The following is a 23,260-nucleotide window of genomic DNA, read 5'->3' on the forward strand; positions in this document are numbered from 1 at the left end:
ATTTGTGTTTTGTTTCCAGCGGGTGCACCCCCTCTCCTACGCGGGTCGTCGTTTCGCTCGCGCGAACAGTTGGCCACGTTTTTCGCGAAAAACCAGAAAGGAAAAGACATTTGTCGGAAAGCAGCTGCAGGGGTGGACGATGATTGGGGGTTGCTCGCCACGCGAAAGCATTTAAGAACTTTCCGTTTCTCTATTGATTTATCGCTCGCTAGGAATTCGGTTTATCTAGGTGTCATGTTCTAGAAGGAAACGTTCGATAATCGTAACTGTTAACGGAAACTGACAGGGCCAGGATCGATCCTCTATTGAATGATGCAATTTAAAATAGTTACATATCGGTATGCTCATCGCAACTAAGACAAAATGATCGATGCTGAATAATAGGAATTTCTTAAAACCATTTCTATGGTGTTTATTATAATATCGGAACAAGCTGCTAGAATATTTGTTTAATTCATTTCATTATCAATCACTTTATGTTTATCATCGAATAATTTCTTCTGCGAACATTGCTTTTCTTTTATTTACGGAATCATTAACTTTCCATATTTACTGGATAGTTTTGATCTTTCTTTTTTCTAATTCTATCAAATTCTATCATAGATGATGTCTTGGAAAATTTTGCGATACACCTACTTCTTTCGAAATTGATCCCTCCTTTTTTGCCATATCTAGTCATTATTCAAACTCTCGCCAATAGTATTGAAGCGATCGTTGTAAAGGGCAGATATCTCGACAAGGTTAGTCGGATTGATACAGAATAATAGAAATCTTCCTAAAACCACTTGTATGATATTTAATACTGGAACAAGCTACTAGAAAATGTGTAGTTAGCACGATGGTAGCACTTCGTTTTACCACCTGGCGATAATTCCAGCCACGAACCCGTGCTCTGACTCTGCGTTTTCATTCTAGGGAAGAGCTTCACCTTGACGATCATGCTGCAGACGTCGCCGCCTCAGGTAGCCACTCTGTCCAAAGCGATCAAGGTCACCGTCGATGGACCCAGGGAACCCAGGTCCAAGACAAGTGAGTGTCGGCGGAATTTTACCAACAGTAGGTAACTCCGCGCGGAAGAAATTCCGGCGAACGTCGCTTAAAACGTTCGCGAATTACTTTTCATGGATCTTTGTTCGTAGGCATAGGGATTCCATGTCAACCCTTTCAAGGATTGATATTGTCCAACGTGGAAATTACGTTGAAGCTTTTGAGAGTTTAGATATGTTTACAAATATTTATGCATAATAACGTATAAGATACGTGAATTTCGAGTAAAGATCCTACTAAGATCCATTTTCCGAAAATTCACAGCTTTCAGACAAATCGAATCTGCCAATCTATACTACTATTACAAAGAGGTAAAGTTTGTTTGTTTATTTGTTCGTATGTAAGAAGTAATCTCCGGAACTACCGAATCGATTTTAAAAATGTTTTCAGTTACGAAAAGCTACACTGTTCCGGAGTGTAACAGGCTAATATAAAAATACGTTTTTAGCAGCTTGATATACGTGAAAATAATATAATACAAAAATATTGGTTATCATCAGACCTAAAAAAAAAATCAGCGACACGATATACCTAGCTCTTATATCTAAACCACAATGACGTTTCTTATATTGAAAATGAATTGAAAATTATTAGGGTACTTATTAGGTGTCATATATTAATCTTGATAAAAAAATAATCATTTTATCTTCTGGGAAATTTCATGATGATAAAATCCCTTGCCCTTTACAGCATACAGTGTACTTACAGTGATTTGGTCGCTTAGTTTAGGAGATAATGAAAACTGAAAATGATTCACAGAGAAATGAATCATAGGTCATTCAAGTGGCTATTGCTGTGGTATTTCTGGGTCAGGTTAGGAAATTTGGGTGGTAGGGAGATTTCTATAAAAAAAATAAATACAACCACGGTTACTTACGGAGTCCCCGTTACGTTTCAGGACACCAGGCCTTTCATCCGTACCACTTCGGGCCCAGGCCGTTCCCTTTCGTGCACCCGCAGGATCCGCTGGGATTCAAACTGTCCGGTAAGTGTCCATGGTGTCTCTAATCGAACACGTGTTTCCTCGTCGTTGGTCCGTGTCTACCTGCTCCCTTACGACGCACCTTCGGCTTGCTACGTCTCCTCGCGCCAACGGATAACTAAGTTTCGAACCCTGTGACGCGTCCCCTTCCTCTTCTAGCCACGAAGGCAAGCCAGGCGGCTGGCATCGCGGCTACGAAGGGTGTCAAAATTGAGCGTCGGCAGGCACCGTACTCAAAATTGAGTTTTGCCGCCGGGCGTCTAAGTGGAGAAGACTCTGATTAAGCTCCGAGCCGCTCTGCCTTTTCGCTCGTCGACGCTTCTACTCGCGTTCGCTCCTCCTGGGAAACTTTGGATCTCGGTTGTCGCACAGGGCCAGAATCCTACAAAACTTGGCCAAAATTAAAGAGAGTTTTCAGATTTACGTTCGAGGGTTTGTGGAACCCTATATTACGAGTCTGATATCAGATATGAGAAATTTTAAATGGCGAAAAGTATTCATTGATGTGAACAATATTTGGAAAGCATTTTTTAGTAACATCGATGGCCAGTCGATCCGGCTTCATAAGGGATCAACCGAAGTATTGCGTGTCACCATTAAGAAATAACCTGGTTATTTGAGTCACTGTACGCCATTAAGTGCAGTAGTTGAGCGAAGCAGTCCAAAACAGAGCCAACAGATGCAGTAAAGAAGATTTGGTTGGTTTTGCTCGATGTACAACAACGAATCAATCGATCATGTTAAAAAATAGAATGATCCAAAAAATTCCACTCGCGTCAGGAGTTATCAGCCTTTGAGCCATGCGATCCTCCGAACAGTTTACAGGATTACCGTTACAGACCCAGTTTTTCAACTTTTTAAACATTTCCGATCCTGCACGCTGTGCTACAACTTTCTCTGATGTGATTCCGCACCATCCGCTTTCGATCGATGTAAGTTTCACTCGGCTTGCAGGCCAAGAAGCCATAATTTTTCCAAGCTTCTCCCTTGTAGTTACGCCTAACGTAAATTAGATTAAAATTACATTTTTATCAATTCACAGTCATAGTCGAGTGACGTTACAGTTTAATTTTCAGACGTGTTTCTCGTGGCAATAATCTTCTTTCAATGGAGTATGATCGAAATTTCATTACTAACCAATACCGTTGACGTACAAAGTGACGTCTTATTACTACATGAACCTTGTTATCTCGTGCCAACGTGACTGGGTATTTACACCGATCGGAGCCCAGGAGATTCGTCTTTCATGGAATGCGACTCCTACGGGCGGAATGTTTCGCTAATGTACTTCGCTAATGCTTAGTCATCCATTGATCGTGATGAAGTTTGAGTCTCGTCCATCGAGGTTTTCGTAGCTGCTAAAAAAGCAATATGACACCAGGTGATCGCGTTTAATATAAAAAAAAAAAAAAGTCGTAGAAAATTCTACTCCCTTCAGATATGATTAATCTTTGTACTGCCCGATTGTTCTTGGCGAAGTCTTTGTTGTACTATCTTTACATCTATTTTTCAAACTTTTTAAACAAACTATCGATATACCTCTGCGCCATCCACTATCCATCGACGAAAGATTTCACACGTCTCGCTGTCCAAGAAGCCATAATCGTCGACGGTTTTCGCTGATAGCCACGCCTAACGGCATGGACCAGCCGGAGTTCCATTTTTATCAAATCACGATCGTAACCGAGTGACGTCGCAGGCGAATTTCCAAAGGGTTTTCTCGTGGCGTAGCATCGACGGGCTAGTTCGGCGGCACGGATTCCAATTCAAATTCGTTCGAAGCTCGAAATTTTGATGGGACTAGCCTCGAGCAGCGAGGGTCGGGTACTGATACTGGTGCACCGACAGTGTATTGTTTCGGCATGATAAGCGGCTTAACGGAGCTTCTCTCCCTGCCGCCCCCGGGGGTAGTGTGGAGTAGCAGTCCTGCCGTCGATTTCTCGTCCCTCCCTTCGCTCGCCCCTCACCTCTCACACCGTCGCCCTTTCCCATCCCCCGTGGTCTACTCAATCAAGGACCAACGGCTGCCGCGCCCGGTTTCTCTTCCGACTTCTCTCTTCTTTCCTTCAGATTTCCATCGTAATTTCAGCTAACGAGGACGGACGCAACAATTTCCAAGCCGCCTGCATAAAATTCTTCCACGGTAATCACGAACGGAACCGTCGCAGCCCGTGTCGTAACGTGGCTCTGCAAGTCTGGTAAATCGAATTACCGAGGAACGCGAGTTCTCGTCGCGATGGGAGCACCGCGCAGGAAATTCTGCGGAAAGGAACGCGCATGTGGATGCAATAGAAAGACGTTTAACGCGAAATTTTCAAGGATCGAAGTCACGTGCCCACTCTGCCTTCTTGCCAACAGTTCTTGACCCTCTGAACCAGACCCTCCGGATACATCGAATACCGTCACTTTCGTACCCTACCAGTTCATATTACGACTTACCTTTTTATTAGGCTGTTACTGATGAAATTATTGAATTCGTGATCACGATTTAATAATAATAATTTTAGTGAAAATATTTTGTATTAATCAAAATATCATTTAAGAAATTTGATCCGTCTCGATCATCGCGAAAAGTAAGCTCACTTATGACTTTATGAAATAAATATTCCTTTACGGAATATTTATCGTCTTTAATTCAAGCAACTTACGGTTTAGATTAATCTGACAGCGGTTCTTACATAGTTAGAAGTCGGCGATGTCGTCTGTAAGAAACCTAACACTTTTGGTTATATATACATGTGTACGTGTAATTGCACTCGTAACTGGAAATTCCACGTGACTTCAGGGAACTCCTCGCTTAGAAACTCCCTATCATTCGTCGTCATGAACAGTCACTTGATCCGCTCTGTGTCTCGTCGTAAAGTCTCTTGATCTGCACTGTATTATACGGCGAAGTTGCTCGTCTGTCGTATCCATCTGATTCGCAATGTACTGCAACACTTATCACCACCTTACAAGTATCGACAAGTTTCTATCTCGTTACTTCCAACCCCTTCAAGGATACACGAGACGCGACACGTTTTTAATTAGTGCAGAAATGGTTAAAGTTTGACAAAGTTAAATACATTCAGTTTCTCTTTTTTCTTCTCCTAATGTGAAATAGAATAACGAAGGTGGGTAGCAAAGTAACCGTCAGTTAACCAGAATGCCAAACGTATTTCAATTAGGGCTTTGTATCTTCGTCAGCTTAGCGAATATTGACTTAAAATGTTTCCAGGACGTTGGACAAGCATCGATCTTTGGCAAACAAATGGGAAAGTTGTCAATTTCATTTTATCTTCGTAAATGTTAATACATGCCCTCTGAACCTTGCGTCTTTCAACGTTATTTATATATACTTTGTCTTTTTAAATAATTAACTTATACTTAATTTAATAATAATTATGATTCAACATCTATTGTGAAAAATTAAGGGTACAAGACATGCAAATATCATAATATCGTTAAAGAAATGAAAATTAATTTAATCGTAATGTGTTATCTAATAAATTAATATACTGTTTGCAGGTAATAATCTCCACCAATAAATTAATCATTCGGCAACAAAAAATTGTAAATTTATTTTACTGTTCTCGATATGTTTTTAACAAATTTCTCGTATACATCGTGGAACATTGATTCCGTAAAATAGTTACGTATATTTAATATGACATTGCTCGTCGATCTACGATTCTTTCTAGAAAGAAAGACTAGAAAATATATCGATATAATTCAGACTTAGCATCGTACTTCTTTTATAGATATTACAAATTCGTATAAATCATACAAATAAAAAAAATGTTTTCAACAGAATAAAATAAAACTTTTGTTGAATGCACCAAGTAAATTAAAACTTATTCAAATCATTTCTCAAACACTTTCTACATTTGAATTGGATAAAATATATGTTCGAGAGGAGTCTCAAATGACCTCAGAAGTTAAATTGGTAAAGCATAAGTGATTTTAGGGCTAAAGGAGACGCGCGTGCACACGTGAAACTGGGTCGTGCAGCTTGTTGCAGTCGCGACCGACATCACCTGCATATCGATTGGTTTATTCCCAAACGATGTCCGCCACTTTTTCAACCCTTTCACTGGTAGTTCATCGTTCCGCGCACAGGTTGCGCCTCCGTCCAGTTCGCCGCGGGGTCAGTCGGCCAGCTTTTGAACTTTCGCCACCCCTCGCTGGGGCGGTGTATCGCTGCTCGGATAAAGATGTGTTTCAAGTGCTGGTTTATTAGATATCCGCACCGGTGGGGTTGATAAGAAGAGGGGTGGAAAGCGTCGAGAGACGGCTGGCTACCCGAGCAGGGGTTGTTAAGGTGCCCATTGAGGTGTAACTAGGGGGATGTTATTAAATTTCGTTCGGGCCTACCTCGAGGGGACGGTTGAATTTTATGGTCTCACCGACAAAGTCGAAGTTCGGCGCGTCGGGTGTCTTCGCGGCTATTCTGCTCGCATTGTTCTGGTTCCTTTGCCGTGTATAGAATGCAACACATTTGCTCGACAAAAACGTAATTGGCTTAGATATTTCTGTTGAATTTTGTATCAAACCAGGAGCAGCAGAGGGTTGCAAGGTATATTATTAGACTTGTGTATCTTGAAAGACTTGCGTAAAGTTGAAATATTTACTGTATATGCAACTCTACTAAAATAGTAAAATTGTATAAAACTTTGACGTTGCTTTCTTTCAAGATTTAGAGGATAGTTTCTCACTTACCTTAGTGAAAAATTTGAAGCTTCGTAACAAATTTTTATTCTTAAATTTCTTGGACAACAATTAAATATTAACAAATAAAATGTTTACATTGGGAGCTTTCTTCGGGTAGTTACTCTCCATTCCGTTTCGCCTACATCAATCGATTATCAATGGTCGATGTTTTCATTCCACCCAATTGGATAATCCCGCCGATTTTTTGTGCGAGATTTCTTCAATTTGCAAGTATCGATCTTGTCCCCTTACCTGCTGTCATCGCAATAACAGTCGATAACACAGGTTACGTTGTCTCGCGTTTCTACGATTCAATTTACATAAGCATGGATTGAGAGAAGTATAAAGGGGAAAGGGACTTTGGCGCGTGACGTCTTTTAACGCGAAGAAAATTAATGTACTCGGTGACTGGCAATACACGAAAGATCCTCGCTGAGATTGTCCAAGAACGAAAACACCCTGATCACGTGTCTCCCGAGAGGCCGTCTTTGTCAGTCTGGCTAAGGGGATGAAAAATCGCAAGACCCGGGATTCGAGTTAACAAGAACAGCTCGCGCAGCTCGATTCTCTACCACCCTCCTCCCACCCTCCAGTGTCAATTAACCGCCTACCAGGGGTTGGGGGAGTACCGGAAAAATCGCAACCCCTGTTTCAATAAGGTGGCCTTTACCTCATTTGGGGGAGATTGTTAGGAACGTTCAGTTTAAAACTTTCGCTTCGTTCTTGAATCGTTTCTCAGTAAATTCGCGACCTTTTTAAACAGAACCCTCCCTCCCTTCGTTATTCCTGTCAATGATCAATCTACTTTCTCCATTTCATGGATATTTATTGCAAACTTTATCTACACTATAATATTTAAAAATTGATCAATAACTTTAGGGTGAGTTGTAGAATTGTACCGCATTCAGTTTTGAGTAACTTACGTTTAACTTTCATCAATGAAGCACCATCCAATCGAAAATTCAAGAGGAATCGACTTCCTCGAGCAACGATTTCTCGCGTTCTCTTCGAATGTTATGCTTTAAAGCACGGAGAATTGAACGAAGTTCTTGAAAGTCAGAGAAATTTTATTTATATTTAAGAAATTTGCGGACATAGGATAAATTAGTTGGTAATATCTCACGTGAAACGTTCGCGAGAGAAACGTCTTTGGATTGAATAGACGAGGGGGTTGGTTTTCAGAGAAGACGAACTCTCCGGTTGCCCGTAAAGGACCTTTTCAGGTACACGGAAAACCAAGTAACCCTTCACGAGTGCGGTGCTGGATCCTTAAAGGTTCCCTTTTTAAGGGCTGGTCTTGTCCACCCCTGCGTCAAATCACGGCGGATCCTTTAAATTCGCGTCACATTTCACCCTCCTGCGTGTCTTGCAAGGGTGTCCCAGGGTGCCCCGTCTTTTAATCAGCTTCGGTGACCAGAACCTTTCGGCGGAGACGACGGTAACTAATGATACCCTGCGCCGTTCTTCTTCATCCCCCTGTTCGTGTCGTCTTCTCTCCTATCCGTGACACAAAAACCCATAAAGACGGTGGAGATGGATAAATACGGTGAACTTACATGCGGTGGCATTGATTTGTAATTTCTTTCCGCTATCGAGTAGCGAGAGGTGATCCTTTTTTTTTTTAATTCGATTGTTCAACCCATGTTTTTTTTTCTTCAAGACAACAGCAACATGATGAGACCACTATAAGATCTCACGAAAAAGGTCTTTTAATTTTTAATTTTTATTTTTGAAACTAAACGTCCTATAAATAAACTGTAAATATAAAAGGTTCCGTCTTATCATTCCCTGTAAGCTGATACTTTTTTTAATTTCACACCTCTACGCCTCTTAGAATTTCCAGCAAAGATCGTCCCGCGGTTAAATAGTTAGTCAGTTACGAATAGTTGTATGTTTGAGATAATTATTCTTTATATTCTCAAATCTATTTAAACGAATCTGAATTAGTTCCGTCACAGTGTTCGAATGAAAAATTATTATCCGATTTTATATAATTGATTTGGTCAATTCAATGCGTCTGTCTTAAAAGAAATCATAAATAGAGAATGAAAACGGTAATAATTTCATTTAATTATAACGTTTAAAGGATACATGAAAATTATGCATTCTATCCACTCGAATACCAATGAAGACGCAGGGTGGACATTCTTTCGCCATTCTATAAGATTTATTCTCATTCTTGTGAAATGAACGGAAAATATTTCGACGATTGTCGTCGCAGAAATTCCAAGACGAGTCTCGTCAATTTTTAATTCCACGTACGCAATCGTGTCAGAGGTGTGAAGAAGAAAGGTGTGCACACGGAGACGTGACCCGGGGAGAATAGCGAGCGTACAATGAGCGTTTCGAAAAAGTTCTTCGTTTTTATCCGCGTCCGTAACTTCAAAGAGGATGCAAGCGTAAATAAGAGAAGATAGGAGGGTGGGGGCGAGCGTGGCAAGGGGCATGAAACGCGGTGGCGCGAGAGGGAGCAAGAGAGAGACAGCAATTTTCTCGTCCTTTCTCGAAATATCTCCTCGTAGAGCTTAGATCGGTGCCAGGGACCTTTCCAGGGTGGCATTTTAGGGGTTGCTGCGACGCGATAATGAGAACGGGCGCAAAGGGTGGGTGTGCAAAGACATCCAACCGACGGTAGTGAGAGGCTAGAACGGCGGTAAGGGGGCTGAGGGGGATGGGAGAGGTGGTGGCACCGGGACGAAGGACGGGGGTTAGAGAAGAAGCTGAAAAGAGGGGGAGGGTGTGCAGGCTCCACAAGGGTTAACGCCTTAGGAGTAAGAAGGGCGTTTTAACTCCTGTTTTGCATAGATTTGAATAGATAAGGAGGACAGGAAAATACGCGAATTAATTTATTATGTATCTCCGCGCCGTCGGAGCGGAGGGATTTTAAGCGAGCAACCCCGAACGACCGGCTTTACTCTTTACTTTCGGGGGTGCCCGTCAGACTTTGGCCCAACGTCTTTAAACGCCCCTTAAGTTGCCCTGCCGACGCCGACGGCCCTCTCGTAGGCGTGACAGACGTAACTCGCTTCTGTTTCTTGACGGCGCGGAATTTCTGTCTGTTCCGAAGCAAGAACAAAAGGTTCTTGGGGGTAGGTGTTGTTTATTCTTCTGCATCCCTAGTATTTTTGTCGTATCGCATTTTACTCGACGAAGGGAGAAATGAGCATAGTTCAGTTTCTGTAAAGACCGGGCTCCCTATCTCGAACAAGGCATTACGTAAAAGTGGTAATTTATCAATTTTGCGTACAATGGGGAACATATATTTTCTCATTCGATTGCAGACTTTGTAATTAATTAATATTATTGGCGTCGAGTAAATTTAAGGAAGTCGCCATACATTTTTAGCAAGTGTCCGTAATGTTAATTTAACGCCAATTGTTCCAACGTAAATCCATGTAACATCCAAGGTTTTTTATTTACAGTTGTTCACCTTCCGCGAATATTGTTCGAAATATGGTGTCAGGATAATATAATTAACTCGTTTGTTATCAACTTTACGAGTAGATCTAGACTCGTGTTACTTTCTATACTGTTTCTTCGTCGTTTCAACCTATATTTCTCTTTTGTATCGTTCTTTTCCCTCGAAGCTTTTCCTGGACACGGTAGCGCGAATGGTTAATTAATTTTCAAAGTCTTTCGTGGAGGTTCATTATTAGACTCATCGAGTATCGAGACGTAACGTTAACCAGGACCCAATGTGACGCCAGCTAAAATACCGGAGCACATTTTGAACACGCTGCTCGATAATACATCATCCCTTAAAGCTTCGGTACCCCAACGGAAGGCACACATAAAGGCAACTAACCCTAGGGCCGTAACGTTTAAGCTTAACATTTCTCACCCTTTAAAGGGTAGCAGCTCCTTGAACCCTTTCAGCTCTCTCCGGGCCTTCCGTCTCTTTCTCTCCGACTCTTTCAGAGATCTCGCCAGGTTCTCCCCTCATTAGTCTTCATTTGTTTTCGGAATTATCGCCCGCCACCCTCCCCGTCCCGGCACGCGAGCGCCGTTGTAAGAGGGTGCTAGGCATTTTGGGGGTTTATTAAATTGAAAGTATGTTACGAGCAGTTTGAAATAGATTCGCGCTCACCGTTAAACACCGAGACCTCGCGACTAAACGCGAAAGCTCTCCGAGTTGACGACGATTAGAAAAGACGGAATAACCCCTAACAGTATGCAAATTATTTCCATAACTCGATGTGACGAAGATTCGTCGGAAACCAATTATCGAAATAGCGAACGATGCGACGTTCATTTTTCCGCTTCGAGAAAGCGGGGAAGATCGAGCGAGGATTTTCTGAGAAAACAGTCAGAGCAGACTCTCCGCTTACGGCGCATCAGGTACACGGAAACCCTTGGCCTCTTTAAGCTCGCTGGCAGCGCAGCTTTCGCGCGCCTCTTATCGTTTTCTTAATCCCCTCATAAAGTAGCTGCAGCTACAAGCTCTCTTACTCTCTCTCTCTCTCTCGCTCTCGTCGTGTCTCCCTCTTTCTCCATGCGAGCTTCCAGCTGGGCTGCTCGGCGTTCCGCGCTGGTGTGGTAGAACGCGAGATAGTGGTGTCCTCTCTGGCAAGCGCGGCTTAAAGAGAGCTTAAAAATCACCCCTTCGGCCCCTACCGAGCTTTTTCCATCCCCGCTGCTGGGTGTCGCGCGACTGGTGGGGACCACAGCTCCTCGAATCCGCGCAACTGCAGCCACCGACCGCCACGCCCACGTTCCAGTGACCAGACAACCCTCCCCACCCGACGTCGAACCTCCCCTACCTGCCGCGCTGCCGAGATCCCCTACCCACCATACCGGTGGCTTCGGAGCTTTTACGGAATTTTTAAACTGCCCCGCACAGATGACGGTATAATCTGCTATTGATCAAGGTGTTTCGAAAAACCGATACCGTACCCGATGACTACGGGCTTCACTTTTACTCCTCCTTCGACCCACACCCTCGTGCCATTCAACACGAACGAGCCGTGGTTTTCTAACTCCTTTCATTAGTCGTTTCTCTTTCGTTCTGTCGTTTGAAATTTTTATCGCGCACAAGACGTTCTTTTCTTTACCGGTGGGTCATCCCGTTCGTCGGACAGACGCCTCGAGATATCGCAGGGAAAAGGGGAAGGACAGTTCTGGAGTACGGGGAATATGGTATTACTATGGTACGAGTAAGTAGAACGTAGATAACGGCGAGAAACTTTTTCTACGATTGCCACCCATAACGTCTCGCCACGATATGTCTCCGCGAGAAGGTGATTTTTCTCTACGGAATACTTGGCTTGTCGGAATTTCGTTCGCCTTTTCCGCTCGGAGGAAGAAACGAGAGTAGGGAGACCGTGACCAGTGTAATCGCGCTCGAACAGATTAATTCTTCCGATGTCGTGGATTTAATTGCATACCTGCACACGCGAACCCGATCCCATGGTCGAGCGCGGTATTGGCTACCCATTGAAAAAAGGTGATCGATCGTTCCTCTATTCTCTGTTGGATAAATTTAACTGTCCATCCACGTCAAACTGCTCGCTACGTCAAAGGGAAACGTTTCTGTAGTTCTGTCCGTCACTCGGCGATCGCTTATCGGTCTGACGTTATATAACGTTTCCAGATCACCTCGGGAAACACGTTTCTTTTCTAACGAGTCCGACGTGGGTTATGTATCGCCGACCTCTTTTGCGCAATCGTTTCAGCCACGTTTGTCGCGATTATTGCGTTCTCGCGATTGATCCTTCCTTTAAGAACGTCGACAAACTCTACTCTCTCGAGATCGTTTTCGCCTTTTTGATTGCATAACTTGAACGTTACTTTTTGCGTATAATTTCCTAAAATCACAAAGCTATCTTGAAAAGCTAAGATAAACGGATCTACAAATATTTTATATTGTTTATCCATCCAATACAAATATTTGAATACTCGATAGAATCTACACCACTTGGCACTCCGAGGAACTAATTTTTCCTCGCAGCTCCTGTTAGTATAGAAGAAGTAGAAGAGTTTCCGTTTGAACAATACCTACCGATTCTCTACCAGCTAAAACTTCGAACCATCCAACAGACATAATTTTAAATCTCTTCGATTGCACAGGTTTGCAACACCTGAGTCTGGAGCAGGGAGCAGGCCAGGGATGGGGTGGCTTACCTCGAGGGTCTTTGCCGTCGCACTGTCTTCCACCACCTCCTGGTCACCACTCGCACACGCATCCTCCGACAGCTGGTGCGTCGGCCTTCAATCCCTTCCACCACAGCATCGAGCAGAGATCACCTAGATTACCTGGACCTAATAACGGTAAGAACTCCACCTAGCATTCTTACCAACTTCCCGATTCTTATGTTTGCGACATCGTTGACGCAGTAGCGTAGAATCCGAGGGTCTAATCTGTCGTAGTCAGTCTCAGCTTCTTTTCGAGAAGAATGTCGTAACCTAGTAGCAGTATCGAAAGATCGAACGATTTTCAGTTACAGTTCGTTCGTTATTGAGAGAACACGAATTGGTATTTTTAAAGAGTCGTCCAGGAACGATTTGGGTCCGATCAGCGTCTCCGTGAGGGAGGTGACGCCGACGTCGTCACCTGGAAATCCTGGGCCAGGGTTGCTTACGACGGCCGCTGTGGCGGCGCCCACACCGCCGGCAGAGTCGACGACGATCACAACGACGACAACGACCCCCAGCCCGTCCGGACATCATTCTCACTTCCAAGGTATCGTTGGTTACATTTCACGACGCAAACTTTATTTTACTAACACACTGTTTTATTGCTCGCACAAAATAATGGTATACGCATTTGTTTGTTGCTGCCTTTGCAATTTTGTCAAAGTTCAATTGGTAGATGCACATCATATTCCAACGTATTCCTAACACGCAATAGATACAGTTTTGAGTTATGGCGTTAACCCTTTATTTACTGGCGCGTCTTACAAGTCCCGTCAATTTTCTCGCGATACTGTATTAATTAAACGCTTTGAAACCTTTCGCGAAGATCAAGACGGGCGCCTAGATTTTAAAAACTTTCGAAAAATTCAGTAAATAAACGATTAAGTAACGCAAAAGATCCACGTATATCAACTCTAACCATTATTTTTTCATACACGTTTCGGTCTCGAACCAAATTTCTTAATATCCCTTGACCAATTATTCGTTGTTCTAATGGTAGGTCTTCAACTTCTGGGAGCCACAGGGTCCATCTTCGGATCGATATTCGCCCCGCTGCTGCCGCAGTCTTCCTGGCTCTACAATCCTCTCTACCATACGCAGCAGTACATCCTGGAGCCCGAGTGGCACGCTCTGGCACTCAGGATGGCCCAGCAGCGATTGCAGAGGCCCGATCAGGCCAGGTTGGAAGAATTGAGGAAGCTTCGAAGCAGCAGCAACAGCCCCGAAACTGGCGTGAAAGAAGAAAAACAGCGGGACGACGATCAGGACGTTCTAGGTAGATCCGGCTTGGACAGTCCTGACGGAAGCATAGAAGTCGACGACAGGAACGAATGCGATCAGAACAGGGATCGCGTGAGAAGCGACGAGTCTCTACCCGAGCAAGACTCCCCGAGGATTTCACCGGTCAGAAGCGACGCGGACGACGCCGACGCCACGTTCCAGGACGCCACTGTTCATCTCAGGCCTAGCATGGAGAACTCCAACGATCAAGAAGCGTCCGGCGACGAGCAGATCCCTCGTCGGGGAGACATCGCGGTGAAGATCCGTTTGGAAGGCACCGTGGATCTCAGCACGAAGAAGGGACAGGACAAGGAAAACGTAGGGCAGGACCTGACCACCAGGAAGAAGGATGATGATACTGACGTTGAGAGGGATGAAGTCAGGCCCAGAAGAGAGAGAACCCCTAAACCCAGGCACGTTTGGAGACCTTACTAGAGATTCGCATGAAATTCTCGACTCGAAGGATTTCTGGCTGCAGAGGTCCTCGAGCGTCCTGTAAATTCGCTGGGATCTCCATCGACGTAGATCGTCTCGGTTATCGTTAGCGTTTGTGCGTCGCGTTCCGGCCTAGTTTCTGAGGAGGGAATCTGTAATCGCTCCGACCGAATGTACACGATCCTGAATCAGGGTTCAGCCGTGAAATGCTTAGCGCCTGGTGCACCGGCCAGGAACTATCAAGGACTCGAGGACTAACCAGGGTTTACGTTCGTATAATATGTAAATATAACCGGCGTCCAATTATTACCTAGGTTACCGTTACGTGTTAAGCACTACCCATTGTCATTTCGAGTGAGACTAATCGATCTTAACGACCCACGCCACACCGAGACCGATGATCGTAAAGAATCAGTCTGCCGTGGCTCTACACTGTAGAGTCTACAGAGTTCTGTACAGAGAACTGTTCGACGCGAGAGACAAGCTAGACCGGCTGTCGATCGGCTGTTGATTCAAAAAAAGTTTAACCATCCGTGCGTGTCGGGGGTCGTTCGAAGCTTCTTCCTCAAGAATGGGGTACACTCGTGCCGTTGTAAATATAACAGTCCCGATGATTCCGAGTCCAGATTGCGTCACATCCCTGTACGCTGCTCCTTCTTTTTTTACGAGAAACATTAATCGGCCGCGACAGAGCAGATCGACGAGCGTTAGCATGACTGGGCTCGAGACCGAAATCTTTCACTGTTTAATAAGTACGTCATCAAATAAAGGTAATATCATCCGTTCCACGAATACCACACCTTCTTACGCAGCGTTGTCTTTGACGAATCCCGGAAACCTGGACCCAATCATCGACCAGTAAGTACATACTATAACGCTGTTATATTAAGCACTTAGACTGTTTGTTTCCCTGAAATCTTCGGGATTCATTTCTAGCGAGTTAGCAGTCGTTGGTGACGAGAAACCTCGCTCGCTCGAGTGACCTAACTTATTGGTATTAATATTAACCCTTTCGACGCTGGGGCACTTGGCACGTGTCGTGTGCAGAGTTCTTACAGTCGTTTTTATTAAGCGTGTTCGACGAATGACCATATTCGTTCAACGCATTCACTATATCGATCGTCTAGTAATTATCCACAGTGCCATAGGAACAATACATTATGCGACAAAATTAAAGATTTGCAAGTTACTGATCTTAAAAAGTGTGCTATTTGAAAGAAAATGGCCGTGTAACGATATCGAGAAATGCATTTCGAAGCTTACAGTCTTAAATTGTATGTCCTATCGAGCGATTAACATGGAGGTGGTTTTTCTTATGAATGTTACTACCAGGATCCACCATGTCAAATTTTTGGAAACTTTTATACTTTTATGGAATTTATCAAATTTTCTCTTAAACGTTTATCAACGTAACGTTAACCTATGGAATTTAACGTTGATTTTGGTCGTTTCTGGACGAAACTACGATATTCGTCATAGAGTTATCGGGAATAAAAGCAAACCTCGAATTCGGGTCTTTTGATACCAAATCGGATCTGTGATATTGTCACCAGGCTTATCTAAGGTGTACCACGAAAAGGTTGGATGATCGTAGTTGCATTTCGCGAATAATGTGTTTCGGATTAGTGTGAGATGCGAGCAAAAGGAAGGAGTATGCGTGGAATTTGTATAGCGAGGAAATTCACCCATCGCTAGAAAGTGCTACAAAATATTAATGTTAATTGCACATTTTCAAAATTGCATATGTACTCTACGTAAATGTCGGACTTACTCCTCGCCTTCTCCACATATTTCACACTTGTTCTACACTTTATTAACGCATATCGCACGCATCCTATTCTAATTTCAGACATTCTTCACTTATTCTACGCTCATTCCTGACTTTCTTGACACGTTCCACCCTTACTCCATACGTGCCACACACATTTCACATACATCCCACGCACATTTAACGATGACTTTATATTTTATACATTACACACCTCTGCAATCATTCCGAACATTTTCGATATACTCCAAACATATTTTTTAGATTTTAGATAGATTCTGCATTCATTCTACACGTGTTCTAACCTTTTTCTATATATTTCACGGATAACGAAAGTATGCTTACTGCACACTTTCTCTTCGCGATCCACTCTTATTATAGACGCGTTTTCATGATTCACACTAAACGTTTACACATGCCACGCTTATTCTGCATTACACTTTTTTGACAGATTTTTTCCACAAATTCCACTCAAATCGCTCTCGCATGCTATGCGCATTCCACCCTCTTTTCACACATTCCACGTTTATGTAACGTCGATGAAATGGATAAAATTTTGGACAATACAGTACGATATACAGGCTTTGCTTCAAATGCTTTTTATCGATTTGGTAACCATCGGTTTAGGAGTGAACCCACTTCTTAAAAAATCATAGCTGGGTTAATCGTTCAAAGGGGGTTGATTTTAAAGTAATCCTGTACTTTTATTACAAAGTAAAGAGATTTCCAAAAGAACTTTAGGATTTTCTTTTTTAATCAAACACAAGTATCATAGAATAAATTCGATTTTTTAATTTGATTTAAATGGTACTGCAATTAAACGTAAACGATGATGTCCTTTAGCGTACAACACGATTACTCTGACAAGTGAATTTTGTTATCGAATGAAAAAGGTTCCAGAAACAAAAAGCTCCTTTATGGAAAGCATTGAGAAATCGTTAAGATTGATTATGTATTCGCAAAAGATAATTGTAAGCTTTTACAGAAATATTTACCGCGTCTCGTGATGGAAAATCGTCCCTGGGAAGTCGCGGCAGCGCGTGCGAACTAACCCAACCTAATCCGCGCAGACGAGATGCAGCAGATTCAATAATTCGCCGCGATTGCAATCGAGCGGGATGCACCGCACGCAAAAACGGGCAGGCCCGATATCCGGTCGGTGAAAAGGTCCGCGTGATTGATGGGACACACAAAGCATACACCAACCACCCTCTCTCTCTCTCTCTTTCGTGCTTTTTCTCCCTCTCTCCAGCTCTCGTCCCATCCGCTTGTTCTCCTGTCACAGTGTCAGCCGTCACGTCTCTGAAATCGAGATAAAAAGACCGCAAAACAATTTTCTACATTATTTTGCGATGCGCGGCCGATCAAATGAGCAATAATGCCGGCGCACCGCCTCTCCATGAATCTTTCAAGCGACGCATTCAACCGTGGTCCGTATGCATCGGTGCGTTCACCGATGAAAATGTGTTCCGTCGACGCCGCTAATTACGATTGGCGAATATTCCCGCTACAAATCGTTGATAAGAAAAGTAAAAATCTGATCGTGCGGACGGGAGAATAGTAAACAACAGGGATGGATCTACCGCGATGCTGACGAAGCTAAGAAGAGACCACGAACAACTCTTTATTTTATTATTTATTTATTTATCGTAATTACTTTTAAGAAGCATTGACGGACGTTCTTTTTAGTTTTTTAGACATGGTGTGGGACATATAAATAAGTGTCTAATTTCTTTCTTATAAGTGTTTTATATTTAACAAGTGCAAACGAAGGAGGAAGAATTTTTTTGGGGGATTGTTTTCCCACGTAAATATCGACGAAAAAAAGTAAACATGACATTGGAACTTTTTAATTATTTGATTTCTACTGAACCCTCCGAAAAATGCATTCCGAGTATGTAAATAAATTGGAATGAAAAGATGATTTAAATGCACAAAGATCCCCTATATGTGGTAAATCAAAGGACGAGTTCGTGAAACAGAAACTGTGTTTGTTAAAAAAAAATTGTTATACCAATTCGACAATATATTAATTTTTATCATCTTTCATATTTTTACTTCTCTATAATTATTTGACTTTGGTATTTTTCTATCTACTTATAATTGCACATAAATGGTATGCTTCATTCAGGTCAGTTTTGTATATCATGTAAATTTTTACTTTATTTTAATTATTGTACGTACGTAAATGTTCGGTGCGGAGTCCATGTAAGATGACCAAAACGTCGTTTCCGAAGGCTTCGTACTCCATTACTTGACTCTTACGAGTCTATTATTGCTTTCGTATATTAACCACAAAATAGAATAGGTATTTCTCTATAACGATCATAATTTTACTTTCTAAGAGCAATTACGTTTATTATGTTTAAGAAAGGAAATATCAACGATTTTCGTATTCTCAAGCATCTAATATCCGTTAAATTCGTGACTCTTCGTTTCTCGAATAGTCCTAGAAAGAAAGGGCTGAGAAATTCGAGACACTGCAAAAGACTTCTTCGATTTACCATGTTACTTTCGCCGAATCGAAATGTCACCATTGATTCCAAAAGAATCGATCAAACGGGGTTCGCAAGACATCACCTCGGATTTTCAGTCCCGCAGAATCGCCTGAAAGAGAAAAAAATAACGGACTAACAGGCTCGGGGCGAGCATCACCGGTCAGCGGTCTCTTTTTTTTTCTGGGGAAACCCGTACACGTCCATGCTGGTCGGGTTATCGCAACAAACTACCCCAATGACGACACGATTAAAATTTCACGGGGGTTGCGTGGCCCGGGCGTGTTCTCTCTCGGAACAAACCGTCTCTGTATGATCCCTCTCTCCACCGTGACTGCCCCCGTCCATCCAGCCGCCCCAGACCACCTTTCGACCCCCCCATCCCCGTCGGGTGATTGGTACGCGACCGCAGCCACCCCCGCCTTTTTAATACACCCGCACCTGCATACTCTACACCCGCAACCGGTGAGCTGCTGTCGTATATATGCGAGAGGGTGCATCCAAACCCTCCCGCGAATCCCTACCACCCTCCTTGACCGTCATCCCTTGTCGACTATCCTCGTCCCGTTCCGTCGTTCGCCGAGTTTCTCGCTCTTTTCCTCTGTCTCTCTCCGTTTGTCCCGGTTGGCGCTCTCATTCCGCGTCAACGTCAACGGTGCACGTCGAGTGATTCATCGATCGAACTCGTATTCGTGTCCCCGGCTCGTTCATCCCCCAAAATAGCGACAAAGACTGGCCCTCTCCTCTGGCGGTGTGTGCAGGTTCGTATGAAGCCATGCCCGAAACCGCCGCCACGGCGTCCGGCACAGAAGCCAGAGAGACGGAAAATGCATTTCCAGGGGATGATTGGGGGGCCGTTCTTTCAATCGCGGTGGCGGCCTGTGGCTCGATCTCTTTTTCACCGATCTCGATGGAATCGATGGCCCGTGGTTTCGGAACTTCTCCTCGATACAAGGATTCATTTTACGCGGGCCCTGTGGACGCGCGTACGCGCGAAATGTGCACGGGCTTCACATTGCATAATCGTGGTGGAAAATTATTAATTTTCAAAATAATCGACTTACTGTTAACTGGTATTCGAATTTTTAATTTCACCTCGATCGGGAGGTTCATAATCGACGAAACGGTAGACGAACTGGAAAGGTAGAGATAAGAAACGCGAGAGAAGCATCGACTAGGGGTTTAAGAACACGACGGAGATTCAGGGGTTGAAGCGAGACGGTGTGCACCCCTTTACCGCCCCGCGGAAAGAAGAACACACCGGGGGTCGCAGGCGTTGAAGCACGGAGGAAAATAACTCTGGCGTGAATAAATGATAGGAGCCGAAAAAAGTTGGCCAACATCTCCTGCTAGCGAGTTCCGGGCGACGCTCGCAAGAGAAGCTTCGAGGTATCCTTTAATACTTTTTGTCTTTGCGACCCCCGCCGCCACCCGTGCGCTGGTACCCTCCGCGTTGCTGTCAGAAGGCTCTCGGGGCCGAGGGTGCCATGTTCTTTTTATTTTTTCTGTTTCTTTTTTTATTCCCCAGCCGCTGGCAGCCGAGCACTTTAGATAATAAGGCCAGGACGCTCGGCAACGGACGAAAGGGTAAATTGGGTATTCGTCCCAGGAATTATCTCTCTAATTTCTTTAACGTACCAGTCTCTCGCCTTCCTCTTATGTAACGTGTATAGAATTTTCATCGTCGCGGATCGGGGCTTGCTCGAACCCCATCAGCGGACTTGATGCTCTCTCCTGAGGATGAAAGGGTTCATCTACCTGATGGAAAAGATCAGAAGACGGTCGGGCCAGCTTTAAATAATTTGCGGCCCCCAACCCTCTCTCTCTCTCTCTCTCTCTCTCTCTCTCTCTCTCTCTCTCTCTCTCTCTCTCTCTCTCTCTCTCCCACCACTTTGATCAGCTACACCTGTCTCGCGGATATTTCGAATCCGTGGAGTCTTAATTCGTGACAGGAAGAGGTGAATTCTGGGATTGCGGCCGAGCCAAAAATAGTGTATCCTGGTCGTCGAGAAATACAATTATTCCCTGATTCCAAGTGACAATTTTTACACAGGATTAATGGTAGGTATTATTTCTTTAAGAAATGGATTTCAAAAATGTACAGAAAGTAGTGGTTACCAATTTCAAAACATTCCATAGTATTCTATTATTATACATTTAACTATTACATTTAAATATAATTAATATGTAATTTTTCTATCCCGATTGTTGGTGGATTGGTGGTTTCGCAACTTGAAAGCGGTGAGTTACCGCGGATCGGAATAGAAAACTCATCAGTGATTTTCGTTTCTTTGCCACGATTCAATTCCGTTCTTCATTGTCTGAACACTGACTGGAGCATTCCCCTGAAACGGTCTCGTGGCCAATTGCATTATGCAGCGAACAGTGGGGCAACGTCGCAACATCTTCCGTGGAATCTACGAAGGATTAATCGAGCATCCTTTCGAGGTAGTATCACGGAACCTTGGGTTCGATGCTAATAATAATAAACGATCTCCAATATAAGGGCTGGGGTGATGTAATTCGTACAAATGATAGTTCACGGCCATCGGTCTGGGAGGGTAAGAAAGGCTCGTATACATCGTAATGGCCCTAAAATTAGATCCCACCCTTGGCGCGGGTCCGAGTTCGACAAATTCGGTTAGGTCGATGAAAAATGAATCGCTGTTACCGTCGGGGTGGTCGGTTTGCATCTTCGATTTTTATCGACGGGCACGACGTTAATTTATCGACGTATAATTTATCGGAGGTTGGAGTCTGTCCTCGGTGTTTTTGGGAAGAAAAGGATCGAGCAGCCACGTCGCGTTACCATCGGATAAAATCGATGGCAGTCGTTGAAAGTTTGCGTACGTTAAAGTTCTGCGCGTTTCGATTGTTTTTGATTTAGCGTGCGCCGGTTTTCGTTTTTACGCCGGACGATGCGATGTAGCGTCGTGTTCAGTCTGTACTACTTGCTCACCACACGCCAGCCAAAATTTATTTTTTTTTTCGTCCTGAATAAACTATCGGAGCTTTTAGGTTTCGGATATGACTTGTGACATTGACTCTGTGTATGTCATAGTGTTCCTGCATCTTGGATTATTGTCTAATACAAAATAATTTACCTATTGAGATTGACAATATTTTTATTCTGAAGTGTGATGTGCGTAGTACAAAATGTTGTATTCATTCTTTGCATAAATTTATATTATATTTATGTTACATTGTTATTTAATTAGCACTTGTATCGTTTATAATAGATCGTTTTAAACCTTTCAGATTGTAATATAAATAATTTGTTTTTTGAATAAGATCTCAAAGGCAGGCCAAAAGTGCATTGTACTTAATAGTTCGCAACCTGTGTTCTTTATATTATCGATGATATTACAGATCAAACAAAATAATATACGTTACTGTTATTAAATCTCTTCTTTAGCGATTTTGCGGTACTTGTTCGACGTCTATTCAAAAAATTTCTTCGGCAAGGATTAACGTCTACGCAGGAATAACTATAAGAGAGAAGGTTTGTTTCACGCATAGCCTGGAGCGTTCGTTATATTATGTTTGCCGCTGGTGTTTACAGCTGCTCGTAGCCCGGATGACAATCTCGAACGAAGGGTGGCTCGACGATAAGACAGACATGTACGCGTATTTGTTTTCAAGCTGACTGCTCGAAATGTTTAATAGAGGGAAGTATCGGATGACGTTGAAATTTTATCTGGACTTTGCGAATTTTCAAGTAATTTCCGGTCAAGAGAAAAGAAGAAACTTAAAATGACGAATAAAGGGATCCGGTAATCCTTAAAACGCACGAAGAAACACAGAATAATTGACAAAGTGTTATTCGAGTTCTTAAAATTTAAGACGAAGATTAGAATAAGTAATAAAGTGTTTTTTAGTTTAAAGGTAAAAAGTGAAGTTTTAACCTAGAAACGCACGCGTTAAAAGAAGATTCCAATGCCATGGACTTTTTGGGTCTTCCCAAAACTGCGATTTGCGTTCCCAGTCAACGTCTCTCGTGCACCTTTCGAATCGTCAGGAGCATCTTCGCTGCCGGCGCACGAATCCAGCTCGACGAAAGAAGGGAGGAAAACGGTCCGGGCAACAGCGGCGAACTTTGCCAAAGACAATATAAAAGTTGGGAGGGTCTCGCAGGATTGGAAGTCGTAAATATCATCTGCTAAATAAAGCTTCATCCTCGAGTAGGATTCAAGCGGCGGTGAAAACCCCTTTGCACCGGCGACAGGGGCGGAGGGGAGGGAGTGACTCGGAGACAAAGGCTCGTAACGCTGGCTGACATTAAGGTATTGAAAGAAAGGGAGAAGGGCGGTTGTAAACGGTGTCTCTGTTCACCCTTGCGAACGATCATCGTTTCGCTGCGTCCCGGCGAGGAGGAAATCGACGCTGACGTCTTAACTGTCATACAACGTAACGAAATTTTTTCACTCGATG

At 43.5% G+C, this 23,260-nt stretch overlaps 1 protein-coding gene across 1 annotated transcript in view; it reads left to right on the top strand.

The window, feature by feature from the left end:
- LOC128885895 (uncharacterized) overlaps positions 1–18,287 on the top strand; it is a 36,848-nt gene extending 18,561 nt beyond the window's left edge. Inside the window, exons 3-7 of the mRNA XM_054140229.1 lie at positions 916–1,029; positions 1,946–2,032; positions 12,785–12,985; positions 13,203–13,397; positions 13,851–18,287. Of these exons, the coding sequence (XP_053996204.1) occupies positions 916–1,029; positions 1,946–2,032; positions 12,785–12,985; positions 13,203–13,397; positions 13,851–14,566 (1,313 nt within the window). The 3' untranslated portion in view covers positions 14,567–18,287. The remainder of the gene's footprint in view (positions 1–915; positions 1,030–1,945; positions 2,033–12,784; positions 12,986–13,202; positions 13,398–13,850) is intronic.
- The last annotated feature ends 4,973 nt before the right edge of the window (positions 18,288–23,260 follow it).

This window comes from Hylaeus anthracinus, unplaced genomic scaffold (genome assembly GCF_026225885.1).
Source record: "Hylaeus anthracinus isolate JK02 unplaced genomic scaffold, UHH_iyHylAnth1.0_haploid 11982, whole genome shotgun sequence".
In the NCBI taxonomy this organism is placed as follows: domain Eukaryota; kingdom Metazoa; phylum Arthropoda; class Insecta; order Hymenoptera; family Colletidae; genus Hylaeus; species Hylaeus anthracinus.